The following is a 16,387-nucleotide window of genomic DNA, read 5'->3' as shown; positions in this document are numbered from 1 at the left end:
GGAAGAGGCATACAAATTAGCCAGAAAAAGTAGCAAGCCGGAGGACTGGGAGAAATTTAGAATACAGCAGAGGAGGACACATTAAGAAGGGGAAAATAGAGTACGAGAGTAAGCTTGACGGAAACATAAAAAATGATTGCAAAAGCTTCTATAGATATGTGAAGAGAAAAAGATTAGTGGAGACAAATGTTGGTCCCTTGCAGTCGGATTCGGGTGAATTTATAATGGGGAACAAAGAAATGGCAGACCAATTGAACAAGTACTTTGCTTCTGTCTTCACAAAGGAAGACATAAATAACCTTCTCGATGTACTAGAGGTCCGAAGGTCTAGTGAGAAGGAGGAACTGAAGGATATCCTTATTAGGAGGGAAATTGTGTTAGGGAAATTGACGAGATTGAAGGCCGATAAATCCCCGGGGCCTGATAGTCTACATCCCAGAGTACTTAAGGAAGTGGCCCTAGAAATAGTGGATGCATTGGTGATAATTTTCCAACAGTCTATTGACCCAGGATCAGTTCCTATGGACTGGAGGGTCGCTAATGTAACACCACTTTTTAAAAGAGGAGGGAGAGAGAAAACGGGTAATTATAGACCAGTTAGCCTGACATCAGTAGTGGGGAAAATGTTGGAATCAACCATTAAGGATGAAATAGCAGCACATTTGGAAAGCAGTGATAGGATAGGTCCAAGTCAGCATGGATTTATGAAGGGGAAATCATGCTTGACAAATCTTCTGCAATTTTTTGAGGATGTAACTAGTAGAGTAGACAGGGGAGAACCAGTGGATGTGGTGTATTTGGACTTTCAAAAGGCTTTTGACAAGGTCCCACACAAGAGATTGGTGTGCAAAATCAATGCACATGGTATTGGGCGTAATGTACTGACGTGGATAGAGAATTGGTTGGCAGACAGGAAGCAGAGAGTCGGGATAAACGGGTCCTTTTCAGAATGGCAGGCAGTGACTAGTGGAGTGCCGCAGGTCTCAGTGCTGGGACCCCAGCTCTTTACAATATATATTAATGATTTGGATGATGGAATTGAGTGTAATATCTCCAAGTTTGCAGATGACACTAAACTGGGTGGCGCTATGAGCTGTGAGGAGGACGCTAAGAGGCTACAGGGTGATTTGGACAAGTTTGGCGAATGGGCAAATACATGGCAGATGCAGTATAATGTGGATAAATGTGGCAAAAAGAGGAAGGCAGAATATTATCTGAATGGCCGCAGATTAGGAAAAGGGGAGGTGCAGTGAGACCTGGGTGTCATGATTCATCAGTCATTGAAGGTTGGCTTGCAGGTACAGCAGGCGGTGAAGAAGGCAAATGGTATGTTGGCCTTCATAGCAAGGGGATTTGAATATAGGAGCAGGGAAGTCTTACTGCAGTTGTACAGGGCCTTGGTGTGGCCCCATTTGGAATATTGTGTTCAGTTTTGGTCTCCTAATCTGAGGAAGGATGTTCTTGCTATTGAGGGAGTGCAGCGGAGGTTCACCAGACTGATTTCTGGGATGCCAGGACTGACATATGAGCGGAGACTGGATCGACTGGGCCCGTATTCACTGGAGTTTAGAAGGATGAGAGGGGATCTCATAGAAACATATAAAATTCTGACGGGACTGGATAGGTTAGATGCAGGAAGAATGTTCCCGATGTTGAGGAAGTCCAGAACCAGGGGACATGGTCTTAGGATAAGGGGTAAGCCATTTAGGACTGAGATGAGGCGGAACTTCTTCACTCAGAGAGTTGTTAACCTGTGGAATTCCTGATCGCAGAGAGTTGTTGATGCCAGTTCATTGGATATATTCAAGAGGGAGTTAGATATGGCCCTTGCGGCTAAAGGGATCAAGGGGTATGGAGAGAAAGCAGGAACGGGGTACTGAGGTGAATGATCAACCATGATCTTATTGAATGGTGGTGCAGGCTCGAAGGGCCGGATGGCCTACTCCTGCACCTATTTTCTATGTTTCTATAATACACTGCCACTAGCACTACATTAATAATTATACATTTATTTTCACAGATGTTTATATTCATTTTTGACTAACTCCAGTTCTGCTGCAGTTAATTCATTAAATATCTATGTAATGACTTTTATTCTGAGTAATAGAAACCTTTAGACCTTCTACGCAGCAGCATTAGAAATGAATTAGACACGGCTTCCTCAGTATTCTAATGTTCTGCGGATGCTCTTTGACTGTTCTATTTATATTATTTTGAGTCAAAGATATTAACTAGATTTGAAAAATACTTAGAACATTTTGAAATAAATTGTAAAGTGCAACACACTTTTGTATCGATGGTGCACAATGCTGAGATCACACAGCAGCTGTGTTGCCGTCTTCTTAGTAATTGGCTTAATAGAGCAGCCATCAGTTATTCCAGATGGGCTGATCTGAAGGTTGCTACTTACATTCTGTAGACAGTCCATGCAAAGAAGATTTCTTCCCCATAGATGCTTCTCCAACCTCTACAGTGGGGCAGTGGAGGAGAAGAGAAGACTTGCACTATCCAGCCAACCCAAGGCTGTCCGATTATAACAGTCACCAGCAATGGATCTCTTATTAGTTTCTGAGTACAATTGTGAACTGCGGGATTTCACTTTATCTGTGTACCTTGCAAATGGACTAATTAACATTTTCATGGAAGATTGCCTCAGTGCACTACATCCAATGAAAGCATAAGCATGCTAATGAAGAACTTGTTTATGATTTTGATATACATAATGCATAGATGAAATATTTCCCTCTTATGGCAGTTCTCCATTAATATAAGAACGGAGATTCATTTTTAAACTTATTATACTATTTTGAAATGCTTTATTCCTTACAATCTTAACATTTTCTTTCCCCCTCAAACCACAGAAACAGCAAAAAAGTTGAGATGAAGAAGATTGGGTGGGTGTAGACAACTCTACTGTTCAAACTAAGAGGAGTGAGTGGGTGCAGAGACTGCAGTAATGCTGAGTTGAAGAAATAAGAGAAAAGATAACGAGGAAAGTCGTTAATGAGAGTAAGAAATAAGAGGTGATAAAACTAGACAGAGCTAGTGAGGGGGCAATGGGAGAGCAAATACTGGTACTAAGCTGACATAAAGAGTGATATAGCTGTACGAGGAATAATAGAAATGTAGAGGTTCAGACAACTATCAAGATTGGGACTTGGTAAAGCAAGAAGTATGGACTGGATGTACCAAGAGTTAGATTTAAACATTTATACAGGGAATTTCATTTAAAGTGGAGCAAGTAAATATATGGAAAGGATCACGAGGGTTCTACGTGGCTTATGACAGATAAAAGGATGTATCACTGACTGTGGTCTATGGTCAATCAGAGAGTTACAACATGCATATACTGGCTTCATTAGCTCAACTGATTTTTAACTTTATTTTTCATTGTTATCCCTAGTTACCCTGATAGGTGGTAGCTTTCTTTTTGAATAACAATTGTTTGTTTTTTGATTGGCTTTCTGGGCCACTTCTGAGGGCATTAAGGGGCCGAAATTGCCCTCCGCACCAAACGGGGCAGATAAATAAATATTCTCTGCCCGAATCCCTCGGGTTGAGAATAGAGGGAAATTGCCCTCTTTATGGACTAGAACCTCCACTTTATTTGCGAGCTTAACACCCACCACGTCCATTTTACCACTGAAATGACATAGAACGCCCATGTATCGCCCATTTTGGAACAAAATGGAAACTGGCGAGAGTTTTTCAGAAACTTATCGCCGAGCGTCACTTTCCCCATGTGCTTAACGCCGGGAAAAAAATATTACCGCCCGCCCATTTTTTGGGGGCGGAATCAGCAGAATGGGCAAATTCAACGCCCATAATATCGCCCAGCGTTACTTTCCGCACGGATTTAACGCCGAGATTCAATATTAACGCCCGCCCACTTTTTTTTGTCATAAAGAGCATATTTACCGAAACTAGCGGCCATGGAGATCGCCCTGCATCAATTTCACCACCTCGCACACACATCGCCCACAATATCGCTCGCCCAAGAAACCGCCCAGAAAAAGTGGAACTAACCAGAATGAATCACAGCATTATGGACGCCATCTTCTCGATCACACGTCGCGTCCTTTAAAAGGCTGCTGTGCTTCAACCTCGGCGGTGATCGGATGTACTCTGCAGGTCATTGGAGTTGATGTGAACATCTGTAAAAACATCTTGACCATACTGTGACTGATTGGAATTGAAGAGGTGTCTTCGTCGGGGCATTCCTTGTTTGTGACCAATCGGTGGAAAACAGAGAGCGACTGCAACATGCAGCAGACTCGAGATCGCCGAAGCAACGCTCCACTGCATTATGTGCCCAATGTAAGACGTGACAGACAATTGAGGAGGACCAGACATTACACCCCCCTCAATTACAAAGGTCGGTGGGAAAGCAAATTGTGAGGACACAAAAAATCTGCAAAGAGATATAGATAGGCTAAGTGAGTGGACAAAAATTTGGCAGATGGAGTATAATGTGAGAAAATGTGAGGTGATCCACTTTGGCAGAGAAAATAGAAAAACAAGTTATAATTTAAATGGAGAAAAATTGCAAAGTGCTGCAGTACAGAGAGACCTGGGGGTCCTTGTGCATGAAGTTCGATGATAGAGGATGGAATGGTCTTGGATCTGGCCTGGAGGTGACGAATAATGAACAGTTCCCACTGGTTCTATAGTTTAGTTCCACTCCAACAGGGAGCTTGTTGAGTGTGAGGTGGAGCATTGCAGCGAGGAAGATTGAGAAGAGGGTTGGCGCTGTGCTTGACCCTGGTCCGGACGTGGATTGGGTCTGTGGTGGATTCATTGGTCAGGATCATGGCTTGCATGTCATCGTGGAGCAGACGGAGGATGGCGACAACTTTTGGGGACAGCCGAAACGGAGGAGGACGCTCCATAATCCCTCATGGTTAACAATGTCAAAGGCCTTTGTAAGGCCAAAGAAGGCCATATACAAAGGTTGGTGCTGATCCCTGCATTTCTCTTGCAGTTGTTGCGCTGTAAAGATCATGTCCGTTGTATCCCGTAATGGACGGAATCCGCACTATGACTCCGGGAGGGTTTCCTCAGCCACAGGGAGAAGACAGTTGAGGAGGATTCAAAGACCCTCCACCAACTTGACCCAGCCACACAGCACTGCCCCCCAGTCATCAAGATCCACTGCGTAGCCCTGGACAACGGAGCCTATTATCAGCAAGGGCAGACATCGACGACGAGGCTCAACACCACCTCCAGTGCGCCAGCACAGCCTTCAGCCGCCTGAGGAAGAGAGCGTTCGAAGATCAGGCCCTCAAATCTGGCACCAAGCTTATGGTCTACAGAGCTGTAGTGATACCCGCCCTCCTGTATGGCTCAGAGACGTGGACCATATAGAGTAGCCACCTCAAATCGCTGGAGGACTACCACCAACGATGTTTCCGCAAGATCCTGCAAATCCCCTGGGAGGACAGACACACCAACATCAGTGCTCTCAATCAGGCCAACATCCCCATCATTGAAGCACTGACCACATTGTTCGCATGCCCGACACAAGACTCCCAAAGTAAGCGCTCTACTTGGAACTCCTACACAGCAAGTGAGCCCCAGGTGGGCAGAGGAAACCCTCAAAGCCTCCTGGATACAGTGCAACATTCCCACCGACACCTGGGAGTCCCTGGCCAAAAACCACCCTAATTGGAGGAAGCGCATCTGGGAGGATGCTGAGCACCTCGAGTCTCGTCGCCGAGAGCATGCAGAAAACAAGTGCAGAAAGCGGAAGGAGCTTGCGGCAAACCAGACTCCCCACCCACCCTTTCCTTCAACGACTGTCTATACCACCTGTGACAGGGACTGTAATTCCCATATCGGACTGTTCAGTCACCTGGGAACTCACTTTTAGAGTGGAAGCAAGTCTTCCTCGATTTTGAGGGGTTGCCTATGATGATGATGGTTCCACTGAGCAGTTCTCAACTACATAAAATGCAGAAGTACTATATCACTACTCTTACAGAACAAGCAATGAAAGGATAAAGACTTTCTGATGTAAAACATTGTTATCCACAAATATATGCACCCTGAACAAACTACCCTTTCTAACGCTCATGGTTATGCTTACACAACACAATCGGATATACTGCATTGCTTAGGTACAGTGGTGTAGCCTTTATGGTAGTGGACAAGCAAGCCGGAGGTTGAGAGTTCAAATCCCACCATAGCAAGTTATGGAGCTAAATTCAATAAATCTGCTCATTTGTAGGTTGACAGCAAAAAAAGTGACCAAAAAATCTCACCTAGGTTAGTCAGGGGAGGAAGCCTGACACCCCTGCCCAGTCGAGCCTACATCTGATTCCAGTCCACAGCAGGTAGTTGATTCTAGTCCACATTAGGTGGGTGACTCTAAGGGTTGGTAATGGGCGGTAAGGCGGATGGTCCGACCCATCCAAAATTGCCACAGGCCAGGGGTGCAGCCACATCCCCTGTTGCCGTTCCTGTCGGGCACGCGCTGACCCTTTACTGTCCGGCGGCGACGCCTCTTCGCCCCACGAAGGAAACTGTCCGCGGGAGCAGAGCGGCCGCTGGTCAGTGCTCCAAACAGCTTTTTCCGGTGGGAAGCTGGCAGTGGCTGGACAGCGCATCAGCCCTTAAAGGGGAGGGTGCACCGCCGCGGCCACCATTTTATTTTAATTGTCGTCCGACTCTGAAGTCGGCCCGACAAAGTTGGCCACGGGTTCGGTCGCACCGCCAACAGGCAGCCCAGCATCCCCTCTTGGGTGCCGGGCCAGTGGCCTGGCCGAAGCTCTCCCTGGTGGCCCATTGGGCGCCACTAAAGTTGCTGCAGAGCTCACAGCGTCCCTCCCCTTTAACTGAAGGGGAGGGACATTGCTACGTGAGCACGACGCAGCACATATGCGTCGTGCTCACGTCATCAGCAAACTTTGCTACATTACACTTGGTCCCTTCATCCAAGTCATTTATATAGATTGTAAATAGTTGAGGACCCAGCACTGATCCCTGCGGCACCCCACTAGTTTGCCAAACGGAAAATGACCTGTTTATCCCAACTCCCTGTTTTCTGTTAATTAGCCAATCCTCTATTCATGCTAATCTATTACCCCAACCTCGTAAACTTTTATCTTGTGCAGTAACCTTTTATATGGCACCTTATCGAATGCCTTCTGGAAATCCAAATACACCACATCCACTGGTTCCCCCTTATCCATCCTGCTCATTACATCCTCAAAGAACTCCAGCAAATTTGTCAAACATGATTTCCCTTTCATAAAACCATGCTGACTCTGCTTGATTGAATTATGCTTTTCCAAATGTCCCGCTACTGCTTCCTTAATAATGGACTCCAGCATTTTCCCAATGACAGATGTTAGGCTAACTGGTCTATAGTTTCCTGCTTTTTTTCTGCCTCCTTTTTTAAATAGGAGTGTTGCATTTGCAGTTTTCCAATCTGCTGGGACTACCACGGAATCCCGGGAATGTTGGTAGATTACAACCAATGCATTCACTATCTCTGCAGCCACTTCTTTTAAGAGCCTAGAATGTAAACCATCAGGTTCAGGGGACTTGTTCGCCTTTAGTCCCATTATTTTACCGAGTACTACTTCATTAATGATAGTGATTATATTAAGTTCCTCCCTCCCGAAAGCCCCTTGATTAGCCACTATTGGAATATTTTAAGTGTATTCTACCATGAAGACCGAGACAAAATATTTGTTCAACGTCTCTGCCATTTCCCTGTTCTCCATTATTAATTCCCACAATCTCATCCTTTAGGGGACGAACATTTACTTTTGCCACACTTTTCCTTGTTACGTACCTGTAGAAACTCTTAGTATCCGTTTTTATATTTCATGCCAGTTTACTTTCATAATCAATCTTCCCTCTCCTCATCATTTTTTTAGTAATTCTTTGCTGGCTTTTAAAAGTTTCCCAATCCTCTGGCCTCCCATTAGTCTTGCTCTTGTTTTCAATTTGATACCATCCCTTATTTCCTTAGTTAGCTGCAGATGATTATCCCTTCTCTTACAGTCTTTCCTTCTCATTTGGATATATTTTTATTGCGAGTTATGAAATATCTCCTGAAATGTCTGCCACTGCTCATCAACCATCGCATACTTTAATCTATTTTCCCAGTCCATTTTAGCCAACTCTGCCCTTATACCTTTGTAGTCTCCTTTATTTAAGCTTGGAACACTGGTTTGAGATCCAACTTCCTCATCCTCCAACTGAATTTGAAATTCAACTATGTTATGGTCATTCATTCCTAGAGGATCCTTTACTAGGAGATCATTTATTAATCCTGTCTCATTACCAGATCTAAGATAGCCTGCTCCCGCAACGTACTGTTCAAGGAAATTATTCTGGATACATAAGAACATAAGAACATAAGAAATAGGAGCAGGGGTAGGCCATAAGGCCCCTCAAACATGCTCCGCCATTCAATATGATCATGGCTGATCTGATCATGGACTCAGGTCCACTTCCCTGCCCACTCCCCATAATCCCTTATACCCTTATCGTTTAAGAAACTGTTCATTTCTGTCTTAAATTTATTCAATGTCTCAGCTTCCACAGCTCTCTGAGGCAGTGAATTCCACAGATTTACAACCCTCTGAGAGAAGAAATTTCTCTTCATCTCGGTTTTATTCTAAGACTAGTTCTAGTCTCCCCTATCAGTGGAAACATCCTCTCTGCATCCACCTTGTCAAACAAGCCCCCTCATAATTTTATATGTTTCGATAAGATCATCTCTCATTCTTCTGGATCCCAATGAGTAGAGGCCCAACCCATTCAACATTTCCTCATAAGTCAACCCCCGCAGCTCCAGAATCAACCTAGTGAACCTTCTCTGAACTGCCTCCAAAGCAAGTATATCCTTTTGTAAATACGGAAACCAAAACTGCACGCAGTACTCCAGGTGTGGCCTCACCAATACCCTGTATAGCTGTAGCAAGACTTCCCCTTTGCAATAAAGGCTAAGATTCCATTGGCCTTCCCGATCACTTGCTGTACCTGCAGACTATCCTTTTGCGTTTCATGCACAAATACCCCCAGATCCTGCCGTACTGCAGCACTTTGCAATTTTTCTCCATTTAAATAATAACTTGCTCTTTGATTTTTTCTGCCAAAGTGCATGATCTCACACTTTCCAACAATGTACTCCATCTGCCAAAAATTTGTTCACTCACTTAGCCTGCTTATGATCTTTTGCAGATTTTTTGTGCCCTCCTCACACATTGCTTTTCCTCCCATCTTTGTATTGTCATCAAACTTGGCTACATTACACTCAGTCCCTTCATCCAAGTTGTTAATATAGATTGTAAATAGTTGGTCCCAGCTCTGATCCCTGTGGCACCCCACTCGTTACTGATTGCCAACCCGAGAATGAGCCATTTATCCTGACTCTCTGTTTTCTGTTAGTTAGCCAATCCTCTATCCTAGCTAATATATTACCCCCAACCCTGTGAACATTTATCTTGTGCAGTAACCTTTTATGTAACACCTTGTCAAATGCCTTCTGGAAGTCCAAATACACCACATCCACTGGTTCCTCTTTATCCACCCTGTTCGTTACATCCTCAAAGAATTCCAACAAATTTTTCAACATAGAAACATAGAAACATTGAAAATAGATGCAGGAGTAGGCCATTCAGCCCTTCGAGCCTGCACCACCATTCAATAAGATCATGGCTGATCATTCACCTCAGTACCCCTTTCCTGCTTTCTCTCCATACCCCTTGATGCCTTGAGCTGTAGGGGCCATATCTAACTCCCTCTTGAATATATCCAATGAACTGGCATCAACAACTCTCTGTGGTAGGGAACAACTCTCTGAGTGATGAAGCTTTTCCTCATCTCAGTCCTAAATGGCTTACCCCTTATCCTTAGACTATGTCCCCTGGTTCTGGACTTCCCCAACATCGGGAACATTCTTCCTACATCTAACCTGTCCAGTCCCGTCAGAATTTTATATGTTTCTATGAGATCCCCTCTCATCCTTCTAAACTCCAGTGAATACAGGCCCAGTCGATCCAGTCTCTCCTCGTATGTCAGTCCTGCCATCCCGGGAATCAGTCTGGTGAACCTTCGCTGCACTCGCTCAATAGCAAGAACGTCCTTCCTCAGATTAGGAGACCAAAACTGAACACAATATTCCAGGTGGGGCCTCACAAAGGCCCTTTACAACTGCAGTAAGTCCTCCCTGCTCCTATACTCAAATCCCCTAGCTGTGAAGGCCAACATACCATTTGCCTTCTTCACCTCCTGCTATACCTGCATGCCAACTTTTAATGACTGATGTACCATGACACCCAGGTCTCGTTGTACCTCCTTTCCTAATCTGCCGCCATTCAGATAATATTCTGCCTTCATGTTTTTGCCACCAAAGTGGATAACCTCACATTTATCCACATTATACTGCATCTGCCATGCATTTGCCCACTCACCTAACCCATCCAAGTCACCTTGCAGGCTCTTAGCATCCTCCTCGCAACTCACACCGCCACCCAGGTTAGTGTCATCTGCAAACTTGGAGATATTACACTCAATTCCTTCATCTAAATCATTAATGTATATTGTAAATAGCTGGGGTACCAGCACTGAGCCCTGCGGCACCCCACTAGTCACTGCCTGCCATTCTGAAAAGGACCCGTTTATCCCGACTCTCTGCTTCCTGTATGTCAAACATGACTTCCCCTTCATAAATCCATGCTGACTCTGCCTGACCGAATTTTGCTTTTCCAAATGTCCTGCTACTGCTTATTTAATAATGGACTCCAACATTTTCCCAACCACAGATGTTAGTCTAACTGGTCGATAGTTTCCTGCTTTTTGTCTGCCTCCTTTTTTAAATAGGGGTGTTACATTTGCAGTTTTCCAATCTGCTGGGACCTCCTCAGAATCCAGGGAATTTTGGAAAATTACAACCAATGCATCCACAATCCCTACCACTACTTCTCTTAAGACCCTAGAATGCAAGTCATCAGGTCCAGGGGATTTATCTGTCTTTAGTCCCATTATCTTACTGAGTACCACCTCCTTAGTGATTGTGCTTGTGTTAAGTTCATCCGCCCCCCCGCCCCCCTCCATAGCCCAATTACTATCCACTGTTGGAATATTGTTAGTGTCCTCTACCGTTAAGACTGCTACAAAAAATTTGTTCAGAGTTTCTGCCATCTCCATTACTAATTCCTCTGTCTCATCCTCTAAGGGACCAACATTTACTTTAGCCACTCTTTTCCTTTTTATATACCTATAGAAACTCTTACTATCTGTTGTTATATTTTGTGCTAGTTTATTTCATAGTCTATCTTCCCTTTCTTAATCATTTTTTTAGTCGTTCTTTGCTGGCTTTTAAAAGCTTTAAAAGTTACACGCTATGAACTCGTCCTCAAGGCTACCCTGGCCAATTTGCTTTGTCCAATGTCCAATCAATATGAAGGTTAAAATCGCCCATGATTATTGCTGTTCGTTTTTTACAAGCCTCCATTATTTCTTGATTTATGCCGCCCGCGCCAATTCTGGCCATTTAAGCAAGTTTGGCCAGCTCCGATTTACTCCAAGTTTTCTTCGGACGGCTTATGTGACCACTCTGGAAAAACCTTCTGTTAACAAAATCAGTGCAGGTAAGAGAATCAGCACAGCAGATGCAGTTCCACGGCCCAGACAGCAGCAGCGGAGATGGGGAGAGAGGAGAGAGGAGAGAGGGGGGGAAAGAAGAGGAGGGGGCTGCGGGGGGGGGGGGGAATGGAGGGGTGGGAGAGGAGAGGCGAGAGGGGGGAGGGGAGGCCTTTCGGCCAGGGTTAGGAGCGGCACCTAGCACCGGGAGGAGGGAGGCCCTTTGGTCAGGGCTAGCAGCGGCTATCTGCACCGGCACCAAGAGGGAAGGGCGGCCTTTTGGCCAGGGTTAGTTAGGAGCAGCACCGGGCACCAGGAGCGGGTGGACAGACTTTTGGCTTAAACGCTTCAATAATTTAATGCTGGAATGCTGCTGCATTGTGCAATGTGCTTGTGCAGGTTGCTGTGAGCTGGCCAGAATGTGTTGTATGTTTCACTTTCCAGCCTCAGCCCGCAGTGAGGCCCTCGTTACCCCGGCAACCCGACCTTTTTGGCGCAGATCTTAGGCTCCACCCCCAAAGTTAAAGGACAGGCTAGGTGGTGCCAAAATCAACAATTGAAATGGGGAAAGCTGGATAAATTTTTTTTGCCGTAGTTGGGCCTCAGAAAAATGGGCGTAACTCTTCAAGTACAGGTTGAGCGTCCGAAATCCGGAGTTCCAAAATTTGGAATGTTCCAGAATCCGGACACCGGGCCGATCCGTGGCGGGGTTGTCCGGAAACCGGAAAATGTTCCGAAATCCAGACTCCCTCCGCCTCGGCGACCCGACCTCGCCCCGGCCCTCGGCGGCCTGACCTCGCCCCGGCCCTACCTCGCCTCGGCCCTTGGCGGCCCGACCTCGCCCCGGCCCTTGGCGGCCCGACCTCGCCCCGGCCCTACCTCGCCTCGGCCCTTGGCGGCCTCGCCTCGCCCCGGCCCTACCTCGCCTCGGCCCTTGGCGGCCCGACCTCGCCCCGGCCCTACCTCGCCTCGGCCCTTGGCGGCCTCGCCTCGCCCCGGCCCTACCTCGCCTCGGCCCTTGGCGGCCTCGCCTCGCCCCGGCCCTACCTCGCCTCGGCCCTTGGCGGCCCGACCTCGCCCCGGCCCGACCTCGCCCCGGCCCTTGGCGGCCCGACCTCGCCCCGGCCCGACCTCGCCCCGGCCCTACCTCGCCTCGGCCCTTGGCGGCCTGACCTCGCCCCGGCCCTACCTCGCCCCGGCCCTTGGCGGCCCGACCTCGCCCCGGCCCGACCTCGCCCCGGCCCTTGGCGGCCCGACCTCGCCCCGGCCCGACCTCGCCCCGGCCCTTGGCGGCCCGACCTCGCCTCGGCCCTTGGCGGCCCGACCTCGCCCCGGCCCTTGGCGGCCCGACCTCGCCCCGGCCCTACCTCGCCTCGGCCCTTGGCGGCCCGACCTCGCCTCGGCCCTTGGCGGCCCGACCTCGCCCCGGCCCTTGGCGGCCCGACCTCGCCCCGGCCCGACCTTGCCCCGGCCCTTGGCGGCCCGACCTCCAGCCCGACTTCGCCGCGATTTTGCCCGCCCCAGCCCTCGGTGGCCTGACCTCGCATCGGCCCCGGCTCCCCCCCCCTTCTTCCCCCTCTCCCCCTTACCTGGGCGGGCTGATCACGGCTGCCCGACCCCCACCTACCTTGGCCCAGGCAAAGACGTTCCAAAATCCGGAAATACCCGGAATCCGGAACTGCCTCGGTCCCGAGGTTTCCGGATTTCGGACGCTCAACCTGTACACCAAAAAAACGGTTTTGGGGAAAATTGAGCCCATTACATTAGTGTAGGTGAAAGCACACTAGATGAGTTAGTTAGTGGTTTCACCTTCACTAAGGAGCATGGAGTATAATTACTGCTACTGGGAATAAACTTTTTTTTTGAGATTATGAATGATTCGGTTTGCTTCTCAGTTCTCCTTTGTGTAACTTTGACATGCCCAATGTCACTCTAAGCCAGTCCCTAATAGATGGGAAGGATAGATCCTTCTCCTCTCCTAATTTTTGCTTGTCTTCACTTCACAAGGTATCCAAAGACCGGAGCTGATTGAGTGGAGAATTGAATCTAAAAACCACCATTCTGTGACAGTGCATGTTAGTTCTCAGTGTTCTTTGTTACTGTACTGCTGACGAGCCGACTCAATTTTACACTCATAGCCTTCTGACTAAAAAAGTAGCATTGAAGTCGCAAACACTAGTCATAATGTTTTGATTGCACCTATTTATAACACTCATTTGTATAGATATATGCATAGATAGATGCAAAGACCAGATTCTGATCCAGTATGAGACTACGAGTCTAATTTTTGCAGGTTGTAAATCAAATTAAAAAAATGTCCAGTTAAAAGAAATACAATTTTACTTTTTACCTTTCTACATTTTTCACACAAATGACCACTGTCCCTATATGAGCTTGTGTGTCATTTCCTTTCTTAGACAATCTTGATCATCAGTGACTAAAGCAGTGAATACATTTGTGGATGCTGTCCTTCTAAACTCGGGCTGTGTCTGGAGAGAGTATTTTGAGAGAAGAGCCCTACTGTGAGGTATTGGCAGTTACGGGAACATCATTGTTTGTAGCAGAAAAAAATTGAAGTGATGCATTAAAAGTATCACACAATGTGAAAGCATATTGGCTTAAGTGGGATTTTATTTCTTGACAAAGTGTTTGTACAATTGGGTCAAAAAATATGTTTCTTTTTAATGAATTTTTATTTACAAAGACGTATATCATATAAATGTTTACAAATATCGAAGGAATGAAAATATAGAAGAACTTGTGAAAATATATTAGAATCACACAGCATTTTTATTTATTCTCCATATACGGACATTGCTGGCAAGGCCGGCATTTATTGCCCATTCCTATTTGCCTTGAGAAGGTGGTGGTGTGGCTTGCTTGGCCACTTCAGAGGACATTTATGAGTCAACCACATTGGTGTGGGACTCGACACACATATTGGCCAGACCAGGTCAGGCTGGCAGGTTTTGTTCCTAAAAGAGCACCTTTGAACCAATTGATTTTTTTTATGACAAGCCGACAGCTTCATTGGTAACAGATTTTTATTTCCAGAATTTGTTTTTTGAAATGAAATCAAATTCTCAAGCTCCCATGGTGTGATTTCAACTCACATTCAGTGGATTATTTGTCCAGCCCTATGGATTACTAGTTCAGTGACATAACTATTACATAACCGTACCCGCTGAACTTGAGAAAAGAAAGGCAAAATTGATTCAACAGAAAGATAAAAAGTATATAAAGAAATAAATTCCGTTAAAAATGTAAAAAAAATACCAATTAACAACTATGGAACACAAAACCAACAGTAACTAACTACACCGGGCTGGGTGAATCTGTGACTTTCAAATCTCCCATCACAGTGCTACCTACTTATATAACTGGCATTACTGGGTTCCCCTTGTCCTGACCTTTCACCTCACCAACCGCCCCGTTCAATGGATCATCCTCCACCATTTCCGCCACCTCCAGCATGATCCCACCACCAATCATATCTTCCCCTCCCCTCCCCTCTCAGCATTCCAAAGGGACCGCTCCCTCCATGACACCCTGGTCCATTCCGCAGTCACCCCTAGCACCCCTCCACTTCCCACAACACCAGCCCTTTTACCTCCTCCTTTACCACTGTCCAGGGCCCCAAATACTCCTTCCAGGTGAAACAGTGATTTACTTGTACTTCTTTCAATTTAGTATACCGTATTCGCTGCTCGCGATGTGGTCTCTTCTACATTGGGGAGACCAAACGTAGATTGGGTGACCGCTTTGCTGAGCACCTCCGTTCAGTCCGTAAGTGTGACCCTGAGCTTCCGGTCACCTGTCACTTTAATTCTCCACTCCACTCCCGCTCTGACCTCTCCATTCTCAGTCTCCTACACTGTTCCAACGAAGCTCAACGCAAGCTCGAGGAACAGTACCTCATCTTTTCTTTAGGCACTTTACAGCCTTCTGAACTCAACATCGATTTCAACAATTTCAGAGCATAACCTCTGGCCATCTTTGGCTCCCTCCCCCCCCCCCCCCCCCCAATCTTATGTTTTTTTTCTTCTCTTTTTTCCCCTCTTTGTCTCTAATGGCAGCTGGTCATTACTCCGCCATTCACACCCTTCCCAGACTAACCTTTTTCTAACTTCTGTCATTACCATTTGAGTTCGGCCGATCATCCCTTTCGTCTCTCTAATCTCTCCTGCCTTCCACGCTATCACAGCCCTTCCCTTTTGTTCTTTCTTCCCCTCCCCCTTTCAGTGCTTAAGAATGTGCTCTTTTCAACCATTCGGCAGTTCTGACGAAGGGTCGTCAACCAGTAACGTTAACTTTGTTGTTCTCTCCACAGATGCTGCTTGACCTGCTGAGATTTCCAGCATTCTCTGTTTTTATTACAGATACTATAATGGAGTTTTTCCTAGGAGCAAGATTCACATGAAAATTCTCCACAAAATGTGCCTTACTAAATTTAATATATAATAAATGTTTTGCTCCAAGTCTAAATAACAGCCAGTTGCATTCACTAAATTTGTGCTTTTTTTGACAGATGTTCTGGATTAGTTTACACATACCGTGTTTTCAAGACTCCTACTGATTCATGGACAGTTGAAGTAAGAGAAACATTAATTTTTTAATGAACTGTAACATGTCTATTTACATTGTGTTTCATATACTGGTGTCTCACAGAGGTGCTGAGTGTGCTGGCAATGCCATGCATGCTCAGGTTTGAGCAATTTTCAGGCTCTGTGCATGAGAAGGATAGAGGTGGTTGATGATTGTGGTTCTGTAGGGAGAGCAGGCAGGAACA

General features: G+C 46.3%; 1 protein-coding gene across 1 annotated transcript in view; it reads left to right on the top strand.

Moving 5' to 3' along the window:
• LOC139265102 (SH2 domain-containing protein 1A-like) overlaps window positions 1–16,387 on the top strand; it is a 100,283-nt gene that overhangs the window by 60,256 nt on the left and 23,640 nt on the right. The window contains exon 2 of the mRNA XM_070881997.1: window positions 16,127–16,190. Coding sequence (XP_070738098.1) covers window positions 16,127–16,190 — 64 coding nt within the window. The remainder of the gene's footprint in view (window positions 1–16,126; window positions 16,191–16,387) is intronic.

Source organism: Pristiophorus japonicus, chromosome 6 (genome assembly GCF_044704955.1).
Source record: "Pristiophorus japonicus isolate sPriJap1 chromosome 6, sPriJap1.hap1, whole genome shotgun sequence".
Taxonomy (NCBI): Eukaryota; Metazoa; Chordata; class Chondrichthyes; family Pristiophoridae; genus Pristiophorus; species Pristiophorus japonicus.
This window is presented reverse-complemented; position numbering and strand designations above follow the sequence as displayed.